The sequence below is a fragment of the Artemia sp. Qi Xiang Cuo genome, chromosome 20 (genome assembly GCF_049724085.1).
Source record: "Artemia sp. Qi Xiang Cuo chromosome 20, ASM4972408v1, whole genome shotgun sequence".
NCBI classification, from domain to species: domain Eukaryota; kingdom Metazoa; phylum Arthropoda; class Branchiopoda; order Anostraca; family Artemiidae; genus Artemia; species Artemia sp. Qi Xiang Cuo.
Window position 1 is genome coordinate 33,594,591 of NC_142813.1, and position 24,376 is coordinate 33,618,966.

A 24,376-nucleotide genomic window follows, 5' to 3' on the forward strand; every position below is an offset into this window, starting at 1 on the left:
AATGACCATCTTTGCTCAAATGGTCCTATTTCTGTTTTTACTCTGATGTAAGTTCTTTAATTCTATTCATTTGCTTTTCAAGCCTTTTCCCGTCATCAATTTGTTATTTCAACTGTGTTGTATTGTCTTTACTAACTACGTGTAAGCCTATGGTCACACTTTCGCTTAGGCATTTTAAGAATTTTCCTTCAGTAGACATAACGACAAAAAGACTTGTTAGCGTTTTCTTCCTTTGGTCCCATCTACAAGTACTCGAGCGACAACCCTCAGAGAGTAGACTAAGTCGAGCTGCCTTTTTTCCTCCCTCGTCCCATTTCGCTTGCTACGATTAGTAAATTTGGGGATTTAATCCCCTCGTACGCTCAATATAACTTTTGCTTGAACAGCTAATGTTCTACTGTAGAATTTTATTTATTGGATACTAGCCACAGTGTGTTGGACAACATACATTGAAGAAAAAAACGAGACGTAGCACTTTTTTCAGGACTGCAGACAAATCAGTTCGCAACCTTCCTCGAAACAACACATTTCAAGTTCTTTTTGTGATTTAGCCATGTCGAGTTAACGTGTAACTGGTTTAGCTGCCAATGCAGCCACGACTTTTATGCTTATATTCGAAAGATGGACATGAGACCAATTTTTTCAGGAAAATAATATTTTGTATTGTATTGTATTTACGCAAACTAACTGCTATACCTTCAAAACCGACCTGACACAATTTATGGAATTTTGTCTCAAATGTATTCAGGTAACTTAATGCTTGTATTTCAAAAAAGTTTTATAACTGATGAAATTTTAATATGGTTTCTGTTGAGAAAGATTCACTTACTATTTGAATGATATTTCTTTTCTTTTGCGAAGTAATTTGCTTCGGAATGCTTTGGCATAGAGAGACATTGAATAAAAACACATTATGACTAAAGCAAAGAAGACAAATCCCAGTGGATTGAGTTTCGAATGTCAAACCAATAAAGTCTACTTTTTGTCTGGTTTTTGTACTTATACGTCGAAACCCGTGATTGATTTAAGTCGATCCTGTTAAGGATAGTCTCTAAGAATAAACTTCGGTGACGATAAAAAGGGTTTAAACAGATTTTGACATTTGAATTGTAAAAAGATTTGTAGCACAGTGTCTCTGCTCAAATATATCAGCAAAGATTAGTGAACTCTGGACAACCTTTCTGGTTGATATCTGGCACATTTAAGTCCAATTCAGTGATGTATCGTTATTCTTGAACTTTCTCAGTTATTTGCTTTTTTCCTATACAGATTTGATCGACTTAGTCTCTAAAGAGGTTGATTAAAGTTACAATAATGTTTAATCTTGAGAATTGTATGTAGACACATTGGAAAAGTAAGGTCTAGGAGTTTTTCGGACTGAATCAATTGATAATAGCTAGAACAATAATCACTATAGAAATTCGTACATCATATCAACCACTTTTGTAAGTAATATCTACACACAAAGTAACGCAATATAGTTTTCATTTGAATTTTCTGAAAATGACTTTAAGTCCCCTTGGGCAGTCTTGGATACAGGGTGGGGGGAGGGGTTGTATGCTGGTTGATTGAAATTGAGGGGTGTTTCTTACATACATACGAATTTGTCGATGTAAGAAAGAATTTACAATAATTCCACAAATGAAAAAGTACGAAATAACTCCATTTTTTTGTCTTAAGACTTTTTATTCAAGGATTTGAACTTGACGTCTTTGTTTTTGCTGAAAACATTTTCTTTCTTTTTTAGTTTGATGATGGACGAGTCAATTTTGATGGAGAATGGACAGAAGATGCTGTTAAAACTTTTGTTCAAGGTGAATCTCTGCCACTTGTAGTCGAATTCAATCATGAAACAGCATCGAAAATCTTTGGTGGTGAAATTAAATCTCATCTTCTCATTTTTGTCTCAAAGATATCCGAACAATATCAGAAAGCGTATGAAGCAGCAAAGCAGCTTGCCAGAGACTTCAGGGGACAAGTAATTATATATATATATATATATATTCCATTATAGCTGAAAATTACCTCTGGAAAATGTCTTGTGGACTGATTCCGGTTGAAAATTTTTTCTGAGCCCACTTATTTGAAAAAGACTTTAATTTCTGATTGTTTTTAAAATTATGTCGGAAAGCCCCCCCCCCCCCCCCGTAGAAAATATTTCTCACAAATACCCCCGCCTCTAGTAAAAATGTGTTCCCACAGAAAATTCCCTTTGGAGAATTTATCCTGTGGAAAAGTCCCCCATTGGGAATTTCTCCAGCGGAAATATATAAATATATATATATATATATATATATATATATATATATATATATATATATATATATATGTATGTATGTATATATATATATATATATATATATATATATATATATATATATATACATACATACATACATAATCATAACATAACATAATATGTTAAGTTTCGGTTAATTTACTTTTTTTTAGGTTTTTAAAATATACCCAGTAAACTTTACACATAAATTTTTATTTCAAGCCAGTGAAACTTAAGAAGTCAAATGAGTTTTTTTTTCTTCAAAAAGGCAGAGAATTATACATATATAGGTTTTACTTCACGTCCCTCTTAAACTTACTCTATAAAATTTGCAAATTTATCTACAAAAAAAGAGTCCACTCGGGGTCTTTGAGGAGTTGAAGATTAATAATTATGTTGTTTTTGAAATACTGCCCTTTATGAAATGTATAGAAATTTTAGGAAATTGAAGGACATTAAACGAATTTTGCATGTGTTGTCAATCTATTTTGTAAAAATTCATAGTACTACTATTGCTATTTTTCAGCTGCATTATTACTAAAAATTTGGAGCTTCTCATAAGAAGGTATATAGGAGAACTTAAATCAGTTTGCAAAATAAGTGTAATAAAAACGAAAAACAAAAGTGAGCAAAAAAGCCAAGATTTAATAATTGCTAGCTACAACTTAATGCCTTTATTCACGAGATTGAAAGTGAAGTCTAAAAAAAGATATAAAATTTCAATATATTTGTGCTATTGATTTAATCCAATTTTTACTCTCTTCTGTGTTGAAACAGAGACAAACAAGAAGAGGCAATCGCAAGCTCTTAAGGTAAAAGTATTTTCGAGGGGTTTCAGGCTTTTTTTGCAGTTCTTATAAATTTCTTTTCATAATAAACCTTTACTATGAAGATTAAACGAAATGATAGTTACCATTTCAGAATCAGCTTCAAATGAAAATTTTTCTCATTTGACAGTTTTTGTTTTTCTAAATGCACGTTTTAAACTGTCGGTTACTATTCACAAAAATACAAGATATTTCGGTCACTGCATATGTGACCGAAATATGTGGTATTTTTGTGAATTTCTATCACTGTTTGTGAAACACTGTCGTTTAAAAGGATTTTATCCCTATTTGAACTTTTATTTGTTGTCATGGAAAGGCAGTGTGGTCTTCGAAATTATCTACGGCCCCCTTCTAAGACTCCCTAGACTTTCCAATCCGGATATGGCACTTTCTGACGGTGTTATCAAGACGAATTAAAAAAAAAGTAGATATAAAAATTAGCTTTTAAATGAGGTCTTCAAAAAGCCATTTATGACGTTGCAGCTGTGGGGAAAATCAATAATTTTTTTCTGTGCAGCTAGCTTCGTGTTTTGTTAAAGAATTATTTGGTTGAAATGTTATTGTGTGGAACTCAAAGTGATTAGTCCCTGAATATTTACTTAGAATGATTCCATTTAATTTGACGAAGAATTTTCAGCTCTATAAAAAGCTGTTATTTTTATTGTCCTTGCAATATCTGTTGTTTTAGTCAATTCTATCTAACTCCTTTTAAAAATAAATATTGTCACACCTGGAAGATTTACAAGAAGTGCAAAAAATCTCTGGGACCTAAGAGATCTAATATTATATCAGGTGATGATATCTTCTTAATTCCTTCTCTTCTTTTTTCCAACTTTAATTTTGGATTTGAAAGTTTACTTGTCTTCTGTAAAATAGAATGAAAAGAAAAGAAATCCCCTAATAGAAACAATCCCTTGCATATATGCAGGGTAAGTTCAAGGCTTGATGCAATCTATCCGAAGATTTTTCTTTAGAGGGGATGGCTAAAATCACAAAATGTAAATTTTGCTAAATTATTGAATTGATTTGAAGGCTGGTAAATCTGCAATTGTCTTTCTCAAAGAAAGCAAATATAACAAAACGACTATCAGAAAGTTGACTTTAGAACTAATTATTCTCTTCATTTCGGACAGATGGTAAAAAAAAGAAGCTAAATAGAGCATTGATCATCTAAGTGATGTTAACATTGTTTGGATCTGCTAAAACTTGAGGTTCTTACATCCCAAGAATTAACGAAAAATCCATTGAAAATGCAATATGATCAGTTTTATGTATTCAAACAAAATAAATATTATATATAGATGCTGCTTCATCTCTAGATGTTCTTTCACTGATCGGGACGATGCTAAGAAATTAGATTCTGGAACCAAATTGGTTATAAGTCTATTAAAGAGCCAATACCTTATTTAAAAGAAAGGAATATGCGATATGTCAGTCGCTATTAATGTAGCGGTGATAATTCTGCCTTAACTGCACAGTTGGACCTTGGTTTTGTGTCGATGAAAATTGAGAATTGCGGATTATTGAACAAATTTTATTTTCGTGATAAGGAATGTCATTACCAATCATCAGAGACAAGGTTTCACTATTTGTCGATATTTAGTTCTTTTCTATTTTCTGTTTTTTCCATTCGTGATGGTGAAACATTTATACTGTTTATTGGCCATTCGTCTTCTTCTTTTTCCTTTTTTAACGTTTCAATCAGTCTTGCCTATGAAATTCTGTTATTGGTTCAATTTATGTGTATTTTGTAGCTACTATTTGTGACCGTTGATACTGAGGAAGAAGACCATCAGCGCATCATTGAATTTTTTGGCATAAAGAAAACTGAATTACCTACAATGAGACTCATTAAACTTGAAGAGGATATGACCAAATTTAAGCCTGAAAACCCCGAGCTTACCGTGGAAAACATGAAGTCTTTCGTCCAAGCTTTCCTCGATAATAAGCTAAAGGTGAGAACCGTCTGTTTGCGTCTTCTCTCTTTCTTTCTCCGTTTCTCTTTCTTTCTTTTTCTAATATGAGTTGTGGACAGTGGCATCCACTGGGAAAAATTTAGGAAGATGGGTAATGTGTATTTTTTTCTATATCTAGGGTAAATAGGGAGGGGGGGACTTTTTTCAATGAAAATCCTGAGAAAAAAAGTAGGAGATATTTCATACTTTTTATTTGCGTAATTGTTGCAAATTCATTTTGGCATCCACAGGTTCGTGTATATTGGGACTGAGTCCACTCTCCTCCCTTTGAATCTGCCAGGACAACCCCTCCCCCCCCCCCGCTCTAAATCTAAGATTGTTCTAGGAGATAGCGATTTTCAAAAAATTTAAACTAGGTTTATATCCCATTCTTCTGTATGTACATATTACTTTAAAAGGGGGCTGATATGACGCGCAAAACTATACTACCTCTGTTGTTCTACCTATTATCGATTAATCAAATCCGAGATATTTATATACTTTTCTTTTCTAAGTTACCGAGATGCAAAGCTCAAAACTTGACATTATTGAAATTTTAATTCACTTTTTAAGAGATTAAGTCGATCAAATCCGAAAAAAATAGGGAAACTTCAAGAAGAAAATGCGTCACTGATTTTGATTTCAATATGCCAGATTGTCCAGAGATCATTAGTGTTTGCTAACGCGTTTCAGTAGAGAATTTAAATAAAGTCATTAGAACCCAGAATGCCCTGCAACGCTTCACGGAAATTATATTTTGCAGTCCTCGTTGATTATTAAATCAATGAACAATTCTAAAATTAAATTGTCCCTGAAAGTATATTAAAAAAGTGTAAAAAAAATTCAGTTTAATTAAGTTTAATTCACCGTCTTATTAAAGAATTTTACCCGTTTCTGTTATATTTTTATTCCAATAGTTAAGAATTTCGTCGCAAAGGATTGGTTTCATTGCCCCAAGGGTATCGAAATCGATGTTAAAATAATTTTCATCAATGTTCGTTTTATTAAAGAAAAAGGTGAAGATTGAGTTAAATAAAAACCATAAAAAAAAACGTTTTATGTATGTTAATCAGAATTATAATATAAACATTGTAGCGCAATCAGTGATAATTTTAGTGTTCCTATTGAATCAACTTCCAGCCCCATAGGGGGTTATTGACCCCAACTTTATTATTAATGAAATAATGTCTGTTTTTTTTTCCTATTCTTACAAGGCTTTGCTTTTTTATGTAGAATTAATGCTACCGAGAGTCTAATGCTCCTGGTCACCTTTGCCCCGGGACGTGTTATGTTGCGAATTGTGTATATATACAAACGTAAGGTATATATATAAATGTCTGTATATATATATATATACCTCGGTATATATACAGAGAGTCTAATGCTCCTGTTCACCTTTTCCAATGGACGTTTTATTTTGCGAATTGTGTATATATACAAACGAAAGGTATATATATACCATTCTGTATATATATATATTTAAATCGGGATATAGACAGAGAGTCACATGCGCCTGTTCCCCTTTTCACAGGGACGTGTTAGGTTGCGACGTGTGTATATATAAACACTAAAGGTATATATATAGCTTTCTGTATATATATCTATAGACCTCGGTATATCTACAGAGTGTCTAATGCTCCGGGTCACCTTTTCCAATGGACGTTTTATGTTGCGAATTGTGTATATATACAAACGAAAGGTATCTATAGACCTTTCTGTATATATATATATATATACATCGGTATATAGACAGAGAGTCTACTGCTCCGGGTCACCATTTCACAGGGCCGGGTTATGTTGAGACGTGTGTATATATACAAACGAAAGAGAAATTTAAATAGTAATGCAAACAACTATTAAAATTAAAACATAATGTTTTGAAATTAAATTAAATATTAACCAGCTAATTAAGGAAAATGGCGACTGAACTTATACTGAAAAAAAAAAATTAGAATAACGATGAGTTTGTATCAAACACTTGCTTAGGAATTCATGGGGGAGGGGGGAGGCCAATATATCAAATAAAGGGCAAATTAGAAAAAAATCATGTAAACAATATGGGGATATAGAAATCAGCTGGGGGATGAATCATGGAATATCGAAATTGGGTTGAGATGGCTGGCACTAATAATCACAAACTAACTTGTTGCGTCAAATAAGACCTGCTGCTGTTCTGCGATAAGCTACATTCAATCAAGTATTAATTTTATGAATGAATCGTGGAAATTTGTCTTTTTTATTTATTTATATATTGTTTGCTTAATAGTTCGCCAGAGATGTTATATCTTTTCGTAAAAGCCCTGTCTGGTAACCTTGAGACACGGATGTAAAAATGTAACATTCAGGATTACCGATTGGGGGGGGGGGGGGATTGAAAATTTGCTCAAGGGTTAAGATAAAGTAAGGTAATGCAGTTGTTCATCAATTTGTGACACAGTACACCGTCAAAAACGTTCTACTTATAGTTAGTTACAACTAGTTAGTTCTACTTATAACACTAGTTGTATCTACAAGTATTTTTGTACATGGTGTATGTTCCCTCTAAAACAAATGATTTTGCAACGAAACTGCAGCTGTAACTTGTACCGGAAATACGAGATGCTTCCTTTTTACGAGATACGACTCATCATTCTTTGCATTAGTGTCATATCTATCGGATCATCATGCCAGAATTATGATGTTGCTTTGACTTTCTCTTGCAGAAAGATCTAAACTTGTTTAAAATATACGATTTTTTTTTTCATTTTTTAATGACTTAACCATTTTTCAAACTAAAAACACTAAAATTTCAGGGATTTCACACCGATATTATGTAAAATATTTTTAAAATTCCAGATATTGATTTTCGCTGTATGGTGAAACATTATGGTTGATGTTTTTTTTTCTCTTGTGTTTCTTCCAGATAGTTTTCATCCTTTTCTTTGTAATTTATCTCACTATGTTTTTTTTTTATTTTGTGAAGGTTTTCTTCCTCTGTTTGTATGAACAAGTAGTGTGGTCTTCATCTTCTTGATGTTGCCCATTAAATTGCTTTAGTCAAGTTTAATTTGCTTACGTTCTATGGAGGAAGTGAAAATTATGTTCTTCGATAGTCTAGATATGGCCAAACGAAGGATTGGGTAGAAAAATATTGAAAAGATGTACCAGATGTACATAACGAAGGATTGGGTAGAAAAATATTGAAAAGAGGTGCCAGAGCGTCATGATAGAATCTAAAGAGGTAGTGTCTAGTGGAGGACGAGTGTGCAACTGTTTAGGTTTTAGATGGCTTAAAGGTGGGACAATTTATAGTTAATTTTTGTAGTAACTGATGAACAGAATAGTTGTAACATCAGAATGAGGCTAAAATGTTTGTAATTAATTTGAATTAATAACCTATCCCTTCAACTGCTGTAATTCAGCGAGTTATATTTTAAGGCATGATAATGCTAGTTTTTTGCCCATTGGGCGAGTAAAATCCTGATTCAGCTTCCATAAAAAAAAATTCCTGTATTCGTTTTACTGTTAGTATAAATAATGCTGTGTATGTAGTCGTATCCAGGATTTTTGTCCAGGGGGGGGGGGGTAGAGAAAAATCTTCCTGTGGAGATGTATTTACATGTATTTTTACTACTTTTGTACGAGTTGAACAAACATATCGAGAGGGCCGAACCGGTAACCCCCCACCCTTAATACGGCCATGTATGGGCAAGATCTTGGACTTACACTGTCTCTTGTTCCTCAGTCGTTAAACCGAATTTTTCCTGACGAGTTAAGAAACTAGTTTCATTTTTTTGGACGATTAACCCTACCGCGTGTCTATTAGTGACTTCTATGTAATTGCCAAATATCTCCTATTTTGTTTAAACTTGTTTGAAACACGTCAGTTACCATAATTGTCGATGGTCCCTCTTATTTCTAAATTTTGCTGAAAACTTGTTTCTTATGGGAAAAAAAACGACCACTCTAGCTAGATCTTATTCAGGCGGTTTTTCTTTCTCTTCTCCCCCTCTCTTACATACATTAAAAAAAAAACTATCAGGTGCTGGTGTAATATTCATTTCATTTTTATTCCAGCCTCACCTCTTGTCTGAAGAAATTCCTGAAGATTGGGATAGCAAACCTGTGAAGGTTCTAGTGGCCAAGAATTTTCGTGAAGTTGTCCTTGATGACACCAAAGATGTCCTTGTGGAATTTTACGCTCCGTGGTGCGGACATTGCAAACAACTGACCCCTATTTATGAAAAGGTAATATTTGTTGTTAGTTGCCAACGGTTTGATGCTAAAACAAGCATAAATAAAAGGCTAGTCAATCAAAGTAGGAAATTAAACGAAGAAGGATAATAGAAAACTAAACAGAAGGGGATCTTTAGCACTTAAAGATGGACTTTATATGAATTAATAGCTTCTAGTGCCAGTGATACGGCAACATCGGATATCAGATTTAGAAAAATTTCTATCAAATTGCATAACATGCAAAATGTTGAAAACCAATGAAAATCCTAGAATGAAATTTGATCCTTGTCAACAAGTCATGGTAGAAACTGATATTTTCCTGAAAGCAAAATTGAATTATGTTATATTTTAATAATAGAGTCAAGCTTTGGATTTTCAAATTTTTTGGTTCTTTTACGAAAAATATAGAATGAGTTATTGGCTACCTCAAGTAATAAAGGAAACTCATAACTCAGATTCATTTCTGAGAGGGGAAAACAAAAATACTAGCTCCTTCCTGCGTTACATAGCAAAGTTATTATTATACAACATAGTTAACTTATTATGGCTTATTATAATGATCTATTTCACTTTAATTTAGTCTGAAAATAACCATTTTTGCAATGTCGTACGAAAGATATTATTGTGTATTTCTTTTATACTAGTATTTATTCTGATAACAAACCTAGCCCTAGTTCTTCTATAATTCACAAAATATTGGGATAGAAATTTCTGTCTTGTTTTAAAAAATTTCAGGACGAATCCAGAGCTTAGATTGAAACTCAAATTTTAATAAATCAAGATTAAATTTAAATTAACTTATAAAAACTAAGATTTTTAAATGAAAGCAGAAGAGCCACATTAAAATTAAAAATTATCTTTAGATGAGGAGTAAAGTGCTGCCGCCAAGGCCTTATCCTAAATTTTTGTTTGGGGGGGGGGGGGTAAAAAACAACATGAAATTTGCTTATATGCAGCTTGGTTACTTTATTTACAAAAGTTTCCAGGGGTTTCAAATCTGGTTCTCACCGACCAGTTTGAAACTTACAGCCGTAAGTCACTGGACCAACCTGTGAACCAAAAGACAGTTATTTTAGGGCATGGCGCTTTTCCCGAAAAATGAGAAAAAGAGGCAAACTAACTATGATTGGCTCAAATCTTAAATCCTTAAGCATTTTGGTTAAGAGGACCGTAATGTACGAGAGAAAAAACTATTGTTTCTCCCGGAAAAGGAAAAAAAATCGAGCTAACAACAACAAATTCTGGGGCAAATTGCGCCTTAATCATGAGCAGCGCAATAGCCCTGCTTAAGTAAAAAGCAATGTGGCTGGAATGCATTATCTGTTTTTTATGTGTCTTTACCAATATGATAAACTTTGGGCTAAGGGACAGGGGATTTTAGGTGGTTTAACCCTCAAACAAGTTTAACGCTTTGTCAACCTGACTAGTTCCATTGTTCAGAGGTGATAGGAGACGCATTCAGGACTGGTTAGTTTCTGGGTAAATTGACTACATTGCCCCCGGCCTTTTGAATTTGAAAAATACCTTCCTTTTTGTATTTTCGTTAAAAAAGAAAATTCCCATTGATTGCCACCACTTGATATTAGAAAATTCTTCAGGAATTTTCCAAGTAGTTTTCCTCTTCGTTTATTTTGGATATGCTGTTTTGTTTTAAGAGTTACAACATGTAAATGGAGCTAAATGAGGAATAATAAAGTAGATAAGCAGTTCAACTAGTTACAATTGAGATAAAAATAAAGTAGATTGTAATATTTGTATTTCAAATAATCAGTATTGCTATCATGCCGTTTCGATATAAAAAAAAAGGCCATGGAAAATATTTGGGTAGGCAATAAACTCAGTTATACGATTGATGAATGCATATACTCGTATAAACCAAGTGCAAAATTATATTCCATTTCTGGCCCTAGCGATAAAATTAAAATAAAAGCCACGTTTTGTAATTTTAAAAGTTGTTCCGATTTTTTTTTCTAATTAGCTTACAGTATGATTACAGCGATGTTTATTTTAAGAAATGGTGCATCTACAAAATAAGAAAAAATCAACTAAAGAGTAAAGTTCAGGTGACATAGGCATTCTTCCTACCTACTGCTGAACTTTCATACCCTCCTATCTACGTAATATGATATGAAATACTCCTAAAAAAATTCAAATGTTGTTCTCCTGTTCGTCTTTGATACATTAAAAGCCAGTTGAAGTCCGTTCCTCTTACTTTTATTAATGAAATGAGCAAGGTCAATAAAGGGCTAAGGCTCTAAACGTTAAGCCGCATCAATTGCCATTGTTGTTAAATAAGAGCTACAACCTGTTTTACGAGTGTATTACAAAGACCGCCATGGGGCAAGATTCCTCTTTCTTTTTATTAGGTGGTGGGTCTAGGGGGCTTTCGGGGTCGGGCAAAAAAAAATGCCAAGATCGTTCGAATTTCCTACATTTTATGTATTCAACTCTTTTGTATTTTTTTTTAAATTACCCCCCCCCCCCCCCCCGTCCTCTGTTCTTTTATTCTAGGGTAACGGGTTTTCTTTTCATTTGATGCAACCATGGTGTCAATGTTTCATGTGATTCGAATGATCTGTAATGAAGGGATAATCGAAAGGAAGATTGTGCAAGGAAATAAAAACTGCCCCTCCCAGACCCTGCTGATATTTAGTTTCTTTAAAATCTTGTCAAAACTAAGATAAAACTGCATTATTCAAGCATCCACAGAAATGGGTCAGTTTTCTTTACCTTTAGAAGATTATCTTCCATAAGTATGGAAAGTTATCTTCCATAATTTTCCATTCGATCATCCCGTGATAGCGGATAATTTAAATCACATGGAACATTGTGGAAAAAAAAATACGAAGTACAACTGGACGAATTAATTTGATTTTGGGGGAATGCAAATAAAGATAATTGAGGTAATATTTTGCTTTAAAGTCTTTAAGGGGGGAAATCAAACTTTAAACATGAAGTAATCACTATTTCTTGTTCTTTTGGTCACACAAATAAAACACATATATTAAAAGCACGATTAGTTTTGCTTGAAGCTACGTATGTTTTATTTGTCACGCGGAAAGATGATTGAGTTTTGTTCAATGGACCCATTTGAACCTTACACATGTCCTCTAACCTTGGCTAATTTGTTTTGCGTTAGTTGTATTTTTAGGCCAACTCGAGGGTCCTTAAATTTTGCCATTTTTAACAAACGGGTGCTTTAACGTTTCTTTGAATATCAATTTGCTTTCTTAGCTTGCCGAGAAATACAAGGACAACCAAAGTATTGTTATAGCCAAAATGGATGCCACTGTCAATGAATTAGAAGACACCAAAATTCAATCCTTCCCTACTATTAAACTTTACAAAAAAGGAGACAACAAGGTAAGAATGTACTTTATTCTGGTTGTTTTGTGCTTGACCTTCTTTTCTTGCTTAAATTCCTCCTTACTTCCACTTTGAACGATTCTTAGTTTCCTTTTTTTCTGTTTATTGTCACTGGTCTACTACCCTTCCGTAAATAGAGGAAATTTTAATGTCATCCCTGCCTAGTGAAAAATCTTGCAATAGTTTGTTAAATCTATTTTCAAAAGCTAAGTTTAAATTACTCAAATATTATCTTACTTACTTAACTCCCATCCGGTCGGGTTGACCGATTCGGGGCTTCTCTAATGGCATCATACGCGTAACAATATTTTCGGCATGCCTCCCTGTTTGTTGCAGTACTTGGGTGGGGTGGTCAGAAAAGTTTTTCCACTAGCGCTTGGGAAGTCATCCCCTCGGGCGACACGCAATTATTCTTCGCTCAAAGGCTATTTTAGGCTGTTAGGCTGGTGACATACGCTGAACGTGTCCTAACCATCGAAGCTGTTAGAGTGTGTGCCAAGTTATTCAAGCTAATTTATTTTGTGCTTCCTAAAATCGAACATACCCTCACAAGGGTCCTCAGTGAAATTTATTGATACAGAAGTGCGTACCTTTCAATTTGATAGAAAAAAAAAGAAATTTCAAGATTGAGATTTCTCCGCCTGAATCAGTTAAAAAGTGTCACTCGTTGAACACATGGAAAATTGTGAAAACGTTTTTATTTCTATATTTTTTTTCTCGCCAAGTTGGAAATATACTTTTGTTCTATTTATTGCGCATGACACTTAGCTTTCTTTTGGGCGTCGGTTTTTTTTTTTTTTTTTTTTTTTTTTTTTTTTTTTTTTTTTTTGTAGCCTACTTTATGTTTTCTTCTTCTTTTCGTTCAGCCTATACTCCCAGCCTATTCTTTTTTTATTTAAATTCAGTATCTATCTAAATGTTTTAATAAACAAAAGAGATCAAGACAAGGGCTTCAACGATTTTCTTAAGAATATGGTGATTCTTAGGATAAAAACATAAATAAACAATTGTAGCTGAATAATATGATTTATTTTTTGTATATAGTTACTTCATCTTTAAATAGTTATTATGTATATTGCCAGTTTTTATTTCCCTGTTTGATTCGCTATTCTAGGAATTAGACCTCCGTTTTTTTCGTAGAAAGCTTTACACTTGTCAGTTCAGCATTTTCTTGGCAATAAAATGTATGGGAACGGACAAAATAAATTTGGTGATGAGAAGCATGACTTGTCAATGTGATACTGGCAAGTTTATTGTTGCTCGTCCCATTCGGTTTGCGAATCCGGTTTGACTGTAAAAGCGACAGTGTGGAAAGTCTAGGATAGAGGCTTGTTGCTACCTCAGAACAAGGAAGTCCATGAGGAATGGGGGGGGGGCTAGATATAGGGAAATACGTTGTTCTAGCTCATAGCTACTTTTTACTTCAGCTGTGTGCTTTATTGATAAAGCGGGACTGGCTAACTCGCCGTTTATATTAGTCACCTCTATGCTTCTTTTTTCACATTAAATAGAACTGTTACTTTTCGAAGAGGTTGTTTTAGATACTTGCTCAACGTTGTTTTGTTAATTCATTTTCGTAATTTGACGCTACTCAAGTAGTAAATACGTTCTAAGACCACACTGGGATATATATGACGTTTGACAAAAAAAAAGAGAAGGAAAAATGTAAAGAATGGCCGAAAAATCACTCGTTCTGTTTTTTTAATAATGTTTATTTTCTTTTATTCTTCATATTCATTGTTACTTTTTGTCGAACACTGATGTAGTATAGTTGTAGCGTAGGGATTTATCTCGGTTGAAGGGGAAGGGGGCTTAATTTGATAAACGATAAAATTCCAGTTTTACATAAACATGAATATATAGACTGATGGGGGGAGGGGGGGGGGAGATCGTACACTCTTGAGATTCGATTTATTCATTGTCGATTTTTTGCATAAGAGCCATCAGAGGAAAGACAGATGAAGTGTCCTAATCGTTTTGTGTTGCAAAAATATGGTTGAAAGACGGAAATTTTTTAAATTTAATTATAATTTTAGCACGCGTGAGCAGTTTTTAAATGTTTTTAGCTATAGCTTTTATTTTGCTAGTAACTTAAAGAATCTATACATAAGATTGTTATTGCCGCAAAAGTTCGTCACTTTCTATTTTTAACATTTCTCCTGGATCCTCTAATTAGTTAGGCGATAAACTATGTAGCTTTTGACGCTTCAGGTTTATATACTGTTGGCAATCAACATTTCATGTTATTTAGATTTGTTTATGGGACTTGTTATGTAGATTTGTTATTAGATTTGTTTATGTTATTTAGATTTGTTTATGTTTATACTTTCCTTCCTTTATTTCAATGAAAGGTTATTGAACATTTTTTTACGAATCAACGAAGGCATTTTTCAAGCTAATGTTTTCCTATGTATATATACTTTTTAATTTTTTTTTTTTTTTTACAGTTTTGTTTGAGTAGGGCTAGTAAGGCAGGGTTTGTCGCGACCTGAGACCATCCCAACCTATAAATTGCAAGGTTCGACGGACTTTAATACCTCTTGTCTCCATTATATATAAATTAGGCTCATACTGATATTTCTCCCCTTGTGCCACTTCTTTTCAAGATGAAAACCATAACTTAGGCTTAAAATATAGTTTTATTATCTGACGGAGGAAATGTCTTGAATTGAGTATTTGAAAAACAGCTTTGTTCCGCGACACATCCATCTTGAACAATTTACTTTAGCAGCCTTTTCCATTAAAAAGCCATGTGCTTACTGCTTAAAACAGAGGTTCAACAGATGCTCAAGGTTTAATGACTAAACTTAGTAAAGGACTACCGGCATATGGGCAACCTGGTATATGGGTTACGCCGCCGAATGTTTTTTATTGTTATTAGTATAAATATGTATGGTTTAAAATATTCCCTATTTTTTTTTAGAAAAAATAATTGCTCGATGTTTAAGTACTGGGCTGAGATGAGTAGTAGATCATTTAAGCTATAGATCAGATTTTTGGGGATATACTACTTGGATTCAGAGAATTTCCTTAAAATCTTTGAATTTTGGCTCATAGCAACGAAAATAAAAACAAACGAAAACGGCAAAGCGTTGAACAGCAAAGTTTACTGCATACCACCACCTCCCCAAAACTTGAATTATGGTACAACCTCAATTTGTGAACGCCTTCTATTATTTTGGTCTTTCACTTTACATCTGCTCTCTTATCGCATAAGAAGATAGCCTGTTTCTTGGCATTTTCTCCATTTTCTTTTCTGAACTGGTCAGAAGGCCTCTCTTCTTATTCTTCTTAAAGGCTTGTCACCAATCTGAGAAGAAACGACTAGATAAATCGTCGAAAAATTACTTGAAAAAAAAGTACCTTAAAACGCTAAATTATTTAAGTTCTTCCTTTTTTTTATAAGTCAGCGAGCCTTTCAAAATCTTCCTGTTGACAGCGAAAAAGACATTAAAGCTAATATTAAATTAAAAGGGGGGAATATAACTGGAACTAGTTATTACACGCTAGAGGTACTAACCCTGCTTGCTCGTCAGGTTCAGTTACATTTTGGAGTTTAAAGAAATCTTTGCCATTCAGGTTGTGGAATACAATGGTGAACGCACCTTAGAAGGGATGTCCAAATTTATTGAAACTGGTGGAGCATATGGACAGGCTGCTCCTGATGAGGTATTGAACTGCATGAAACATTTTATCAGTAGCTCTCAGTCTTCAGCATTTTTGTAGATACATTAGCTTTATCTTTGCCTAACCCAGAAAGGTTTGGTTATGGGTATGCTACATAAGCTATACATAAGGGTATATCCAGCTCTGTCAAGAATTTTTGCAAGCTTACTTTAGATCAGAATTTAATTGTCGCCTTCTTAGAAGTATATTTTATTGTCCAAAAAATGAACCAATTACATTCTTTTCTGTGATTTGTGGTCGAACTACAATTTTTTGTAGTGTTTCTAAACCGTAAAACTGTAATTCAATAAGAAGTTGGGCGGGGATTGAAGCCATTATATAACTAAACATTAATTAAGCCAATGTTAAGCGATAATTATGCTTCTTTCCTTTTATTCCGTCTAAGAGATTACTTTCATAACAATTTGAAGCCAGATGCACCTATTTTTTTTTTTTTTTTTTTAATCTGTCTTCAGGTCCACTCGTTACGTTTTTGTGGTCTCTTAAAGATCTGTAGTGTGTAATTTCATTGACATTTAGAGTCTAGTAAAAAGAGGTCGTAGGTTGGGACTGGGAAAATTTTGAATAATAAACTTAAAAAATCGATGAATAACTAGTCTTTACATTACATTATACAAATAACGATCTATAGTTACATATAGATGTGTCACAGTATCCAAATTTCTGTTTCATTTCAAATTATGAAACAGTAGTTTCCTTCTTTGAGATGGTCATTTTCTTTTATAACGGAGACTTAATTATTGTAGGAAAAAAAGAGGAAATTGTTGATTAAGATTTTGCTTACCCACTTTTATTTGGAGTTTACGCTGAAATAAGCTCGATGGAGTTCACCAGCTTTTACTTGAAATTCAAAAAAAATGATTTAAACAAATTCATCATTGCATAGATATACACTCTATTGATATATTTGCTTGACATGTTTCTGATTATGAATTGTGAATGAATGAATTTTATTAATAAACCGTCTTACAATCAACAGAAAAAGACAGAGCACAAACAAGAAAAGAAAGAAAAAGCAAGACTAACTAGAAAAACAAATACGAACAGAAAGAACTACAAAATAACATAACTATTTGAGAAGGTGGGCCCATTCGTTGTCCAGAAGCTCTAGTTTTTTCACGTAATTCTGGATTACCTCCTCCACGGCACTCAGAGGCTCAGCAATTCCATATTTCGCAACAATATGGCGGTTTCTAACAAAAGGTGACACTTGAAGCAGATATCGGTCATACTTGAAAAATACCAACCTTATGTCTTTCTTATTTCGTGCACTCGGGAGCTTCCAAAAAGGAGACAGGTATAAGACATGAGGCAAAGCTACTGCATTATAAAGACGAGCCAGATATTTACGGCTGGAATTGCGACGGCTAGTGACAACACCCGCATAGGCAATGCGCACTTTTTTAGAAAGTGCCTAATAATTGTAATAAATGATGGTGCTAATATCTGATCTCAGCAGTGATTATTTTTGGTAGATAAACGGAACGTATACCCTATGTATGATCTGTAGTAAACCCATAGCCAAGCCCTAAATCCTTCTATGAGCTACGCTTATGTAGAGTTATGCTAACTAATTGCATGGATTTTTTGTTTTGCCAAATTTGTAGGTTGTGGATTACAAAGAGAAAAGGACCCTTGAGGCCTTTGTGAAGTTTATTGCAGATGAAACTGGAATAGTCGTTGAAGAGCCTACTCCAGAAGCAAAGGTGTGTAAATTTTACGACTGTTGTAAAAGCAAAAAAAAGCTTAAGCTTTTTGCTTAGAAAAAGCAAAAGCTTAGAAATTTTCTTTAATGGTATTCATTTCAAGTGCATACTTTAGCACAATAACTTTTATTTCCCCAGGGGTCTTGTCTAAGTTTTATGAACTTAAGATAATTTACATACAATATCAAGTATTTTCAGTAATGATTCATATTTAAGTTTTTGCCTTTAAACTCTCTTGCCACACGTGATCAAATGTCTACAACCATTGTTTACTTACATCAGTACTATTCATATTTGTTTCTTGTGACAGAAGCTCGTTAGTGTCCACAATTTTTCACATAAGTATATAGATGAGGAGATGTAAACATATTCTTAGATGGTGGGGGGGGGGGTTGATGTGCCAACAAATACGAATGGGGGTCCTAAATTACAATATTCTGTTTTTCAGGTACTTCAGATCAAAACACAATAAAACGTTTGCTTTATTGTAAAATAAGTTAGTTTTGTTCAGCGTTTCATCTTTCCATTAATTTCCCAGGTTCAGCATCTTAACTACTTTAATTGACACCCAATTTTGAAAGTACTGGTGTATATTATTGGTTTTTCAATGACATTGTTACTGCCAAGGATTTTCTTTCCTCGTCGTCATAGTTTGAGACCGGTTCATGTCAAAAGTAAGCTTTTGGAATAATGCAAGAGCAAGATGCTCCTTTTATTTATAAAGAAAACTATAAAAGAAACCAATGGGATGAGGCCAATAGAGAAAAAAAAATAATAAAAAAAGGAATGTTTTTTAGGCATCCCCAAACCAACCGACTAGTTTAATTTCCACTCTCAGGAGAAGTTATATTGTTACCAGGGTTGCCAACTTTTTGGTACATAATAGTTGTTTTATTGATCAAAAGACGTCTTATAAACCTATATTAAAGCGACAATTATCAAACCTATATCAAAATAGCCTATCTCAAAACCTATACCAAATATAACGGAAACGAAATTATCCATGAATAATTTATGAGACCACACTGGCTAATCACGATAAAACATAAAATCGCGAAGAAAGGAAGAAACCGAGGACAATTAACAGCCAGTGAAAAAATTGAAAAATTATGCAAATATTTCGGTCAAGCCCTCCACTTGACCCTTCTCAGTGCAGAATAAAACTGATAAAAGTATAAAAACCAAACCTTGGAATAAAAACACAAAACTAAAATTGGACGACCCTTTCTCAGTAACGGTGAAAGGGTAACTGAATAAAAACACAAGTCTAAATGGCATTTCACAATTTTATTTTACATAAAGCACTCGTAAAGGCTAATCGCTTTCCAGTTAGATTATTATCAGAGATTTTATTTGATTGCAAAATATAATTTTGCGGATGTATGTAAAAACGATCAGAATTAATAATTTCATCATAAATGGGACTTAGAAAAGTTTCTCCTGTGTCTCTATTGAGAGCTACCTTTTGGTGATTTTTTATTTCAACTGCCTCCCTAAAAAATTGCGCCAGACTTACAACAGGGGCAACAATGGAGGTTTCATCAAATAACAAGAAATGATGTGGACCCTCATGCCCAAGTTGAGCCAAGGTGGAATCAAAAACTTCAGGCCTTTGGCATAGCCTCATGGCCTTGTCGATTGAGGACCTATGTTCTGATAACCTCTCCCCCAATTGTGTTGGGTTCTACCAGCATATAAACAGTCACAAGAACAAGGGATTCTATATACACCACTACCCAGAATGGGGCTGGTTTTATCTTTGCCGTTGTTGAAAAAGCTCTGTATAGTATTTTAGTTTTTAAAGGCGACAAATAGTTTATACATTTGTGGAGTAATAAGTCTTTCAGTTTGCAAAATTCCCAGCTCCTTTCGTACTACACGGGTGAACTTATCGGTGGGGTCTGAATCTATGGGTTTGTAAGTATGGGTGTCGCATAAAATATCTGTAACTTTTTTATTATATGAAGTTTTATCAAGGATAACAATTTCGTTTCCTTTATCAGCCCTGGTGATACACCGGGTGTTTCCCGGTGTTTCCTATGAAAAACCGGTTCTGGGGTCGGTTTGTGGATGATTTTATTTCTGTGTGGGAGCATGGAGGGGGGCTACTTAACTCCTTCTTAACTCATCTAAACACTTTGGACTCTAACCTTCAGTTCACTTTAGAACTAGAACATAACCACAAACTTCCTTTTCTAGATGTCTTAATTTTTAATAAGTCTCCTGGCCTTGAATTTTCTATTTATAGAAAGCCTACGCATAATGATAGGTATTTGCATTTTTCCTCCAACCACTCTCCCTGCATAAAAAGAGGAGTTGTTATTTCTTTGGTTGACCGAGTAATAAGAATATGCTCGGAGCCTCACATAGTTTCAGAATTAAAATATATAAAGGACATTTTATTTTGCAATGGGTACCCCATAAAAAGACGTGTAATCATTAAATAAAAAAGACGAAGAAAGGCAGAAAAGAATGCATCAAATCCACAAACCCCAACAGATATCGTCTGATTGGTGGATGATAAGAAACTTTTCACTGTTCTACCTTTCATTCCAAAACTGAGTGACAAGCTGAAAAGAATCCTTAAAAAACATAATCCTAATGTCACCTTTAAAAATTTAAATACTATACGGAGTTTTTTCAACGACAACAAAAATAAAACCAGTCCCATTCTCGGAAATGGTGTTTGTAAAATTCTTTGTTCCTGCTGCTGTTTTTATGTTGGTAGAACCCAACGGCTATTGCGGGAGAGGTTATCTGAACACTGGGGAAACTTTTCTAAGTCCCATTTATGATGAAATTATTAATTCTGATGGTTTTTACATACATCCACAAAATTATATTGTGCAATCAAGTAAAATCTCTGATAATAATCTAACTGGAAAGCAATTGGCCTTTAAGAGTGCTTTACGTAAAATGAAATAGTGAAATGCCATTTAGAGTTGTGTTTTTTATTCAGTTACCCTTTCACCGTTACTGCGAAAGGGTCGTCCAATTTTAGTTTTGTGTTTTTATTCTAAGGTTTGGTTTTTTATATTTTAAATCAGTTTTATTCTGCACTGAGGACGGTCAAGCGGATGTCTTGACCGAAATATTTGCATAATTTTCAATTTTTTCACTGGCTGTTAATTGTCCTCGTTTTCTTCCTTTCTTCGCGATTTTATGAAAAAATCCATATAAGACATTCATACAAAATGAATTAGTATGAAATCATGAAACTCATATAAACATGTAAATTTCTTTATTTGGAGAAAATCCTTCACTGAAATCTATGACAAAACCTATATGCAAAAAAAAGAAGAAAAGAAAAAAAAATAGGAAAAAGCATTACTTTGGTAAAATTGACGTTATTTGTTTGTTTTTTTACCTAAATATATATCCATTTGTGAAATGTTATGTTTTATGTCATGCATTTTTACAAAATGTGCCCCGTTTTTGACATTCTATGTACCAAATTTGTAAAATATGTCATTGTATGGACACATGAGAATATGTCCAGTTGGCAACCCTAATTATCACTCTCTCTATAGTATTACGTCATAGTTTTTCGATTAGATATGTATCTCACCTACTGACATTACTTTAAAAAAAAAAAAATTTCCGATGGAAGTCAAGAGTGAAGTTTAAACTGAAAACGAACCGAAATTGTTGTTTCGAACCGTATGTCGCATGTATCGTAAAACTAGTACAAATAAACTGACTGTGGATTTTTTCCCTATGTTTGTAGTGTTTTACAAAACTAGCACTTTATGTAACCTATATAATATAACAGACTAATCTATAAGGTTTTCCATAGTCTTCTATCGACGACTATATTGATGTGTTTTAGTATACAATTTTAATTCTCTTAAAACTCAAGTAAAAAAAGTAAATTTTATTTTAGTTACTGATAGTTATTAAACAGTACAAAAATAACAGATTAATTATGTAATATCAGTAGCTAGTAATACAATATTTTAAAGCGTAGAAAACATACTTTGGCATTACTCGAAGCGTAATTCTGAGAGACAAATCAATTGGGTAGCAAATACAGAAAAATACAAGCTCGGAAAAAAATCTGAAGATATTTCTAAGAAACCAGCATAAGAATTCGGAAACTGAAAAATACTAGCCGTCCTGAATTTTTCCATCAGTGTTTATGGCACAGAAATTAGTTACTTAGCGGCTGCTTAGCTTCATTGTCAGTTTTTGGAAATAGCTATTCAAATTCTTCGCAGCGGATTTGATTTGTTAGAGAAATTCTCTCATTGAGCTTACTGATAAATTTATTTAACTTTTGGAAATGCAATTGGTACTAAGATTAGTACCTATCAAATTTTGTTTGGGTGGTGGAAAACGTGTTGCAGGATAATACAGAAAAGATCATGCATGGTAACCTTTATCACTCTAAAAGAGCACGAGAGGGCAATTAGGCGCTTTAACGTGGGTTGAATAAAAATATTAAAGCTTCTAGCGTTATTATTGCTTCTAGTGTAGCGATAAAAGAATTTTTATATTGTAGCAATGGAAAGATTCGCTACTGTGGCGATAGAAATTTCTCCGATAGCGCTGGAGATTGTGTCAACTAGGCTAGCGCCGCTCTCAATTAATGAGAGAAAATTGAATATGTAGACATACAAATGTGGCTTCTTCTTTCTTGAGCTATCTGGAGATCGGATTCCTCTGGGAGCATTTACTTTGGAGACTTGCGAACTAATTACCCACTATCGGACTAGACGCAGACATATAAACGAAACAAACACATATAAAAAGACAATAGATTTATTGAACTTACATGCTTAGTTGTACAGCAACGGGTCACTTCAATGACAATAATGGTGACCGAGATTATTTGCGGTACTAATCATTTCAGGTCTGAATTCATATTAAAATTAAAAAACACATTTACCCCACTCCCAAACGCAGTTCTTTCGTCCTGCGCTGTAGGGACTGCCTGCCATTGGACCAAGTGACCCAAGGACGCAAATCTTCGTCCAATAATCTCTTTAAGATTTTTCAAATTATTCAGGAGTTCAAACAGTTTTTTGCCATTTAAACTTCCTTAGAAATATCGTGCTTAGCATTTTGTTTTTGCTACTAATTATCTTAGCAAAATTCGAACGACTACCCTCATTGTCTGACTTAAGCTAGAAGTGCAATTTCTCTTTTTGCTGATTATGAATTTAGACTCTTGGAAGCGGTATTTGAACTCAATTAGGGGACGTTTAATTTCTACCCGAATCATCTTTAGAAGGAAAGAATCTTATATTTTAAATATATGGTATTCTACTGCTGGTGCACATCACGCTTCCCATTAAATAATGACGTCTCGTCATTAGTAGCTGCTCATTAGCATTGCTTAACATTTGTCAACTATTTTTCTTATTTTATTCTAAATCCTTATCTAAAATTCATCTACCGGACTAAGCTTATTTTGTGTTCTAGGTTAGCTACTATATTAAAGATTTTTTTTTTCTATATATGACACTGATTAATTTCACATTTCCCATAAGGTAGTGGATATTATGATTTTACATTAGTTTTTTTTTTTTTTTTGCTGTATATATTAAGTACTACATACTATCTACACAGCGTTAAAATGAATAACATAATAATATTGCACCTAATTCTACTTGTGGTACATACATAAATGATTTATAACATACAATATTTGGTTCATCACATTCACTGATGACATTAAACACTTTCACTATTGGGATGTTTGAGTTGTCAAATCTATTAGGAAGTAACACATTTAGCTTCACATCTATTCGTCACCTTTCGTGTCCTTAGTGTACTACACCCTTCTGTTGTAAGTTACTTTCCTTCACTCCTTTTGTCTTGGCAAAAATTTCGAAGCACTTAAGTTATGGTTTCTTCATGGAACAGTTTTAGTCTAGTTGTCTTTACACGGTAAGTTTTTCCTAATAGTCAACTGGGAAATGACCGTTAAATATCGTTCTAATAGTCAACTGGGAAATGATTCTTCCCACTACAGGTGTTGGTGTTTTTCTTCTCAGCGTATCATTTTTAGGATTTTTGAGGCACATAGAGAATGTATTCTCGCATAAAATTGTTCATTTGTGCCTTTTGAAACGGGTTGTCGTCATACTATAGTGACTCTCTTAATATAATGTCTTTAAGTTCAACTTCGAATATCTTCAACTATCATCTAACTTCAAATATCGTTAAATATCGTTTATCTTGTACTGCTCGATGGTGTTCTCAGAGTTAAAGTTAAATTGTCTTTGATTTCTGCTTCAAATATCTTCAATTATCATTTAACTTCAAATATCGTTTATCGTGTGCTGATCGATGGAGTTCTCAGAATTAAACTTCAAATTGTCTTTAATTTCGTCTTCA

The 24,376-nt window shown here is 33.6% G+C and overlaps 1 protein-coding gene across 3 annotated transcripts in view; it reads left to right on the top strand.

Moving 5' to 3' along the window:
* Window positions 1-18,106, top strand: part of LOC148940122 (protein disulfide-isomerase-like) — a 281,993-nt gene extending 263,887 nt beyond the window's left edge. For 2 of the 3 annotated variants that reach the window (XM_089106293.1, XM_089106292.1), the window contains exons 5-9: window positions 1,748-1,978; window positions 4,860-5,060; window positions 9,117-9,287; window positions 12,510-12,638; window positions 17,936-18,106. In XM_089106293.1, the coding sequence (XP_088962419.1) occupies window positions 1,748-1,978; window positions 4,860-5,060; window positions 9,117-9,287; window positions 12,510-12,638; window positions 17,936-18,091 (888 nt within the window). In that variant the 3' untranslated portion in view covers window positions 18,092-18,106. Of the gene's footprint in view, window positions 1-1,747; window positions 1,979-4,859; window positions 5,061-9,116; window positions 9,288-12,509; window positions 12,639-16,220; window positions 16,383-17,935 lie in introns of those variants that run through there. The other variant, XM_089106294.1, reaches the window with a different exon arrangement.
* The last annotated feature ends 6,270 nt before the right edge of the window (window positions 18,107-24,376 follow it).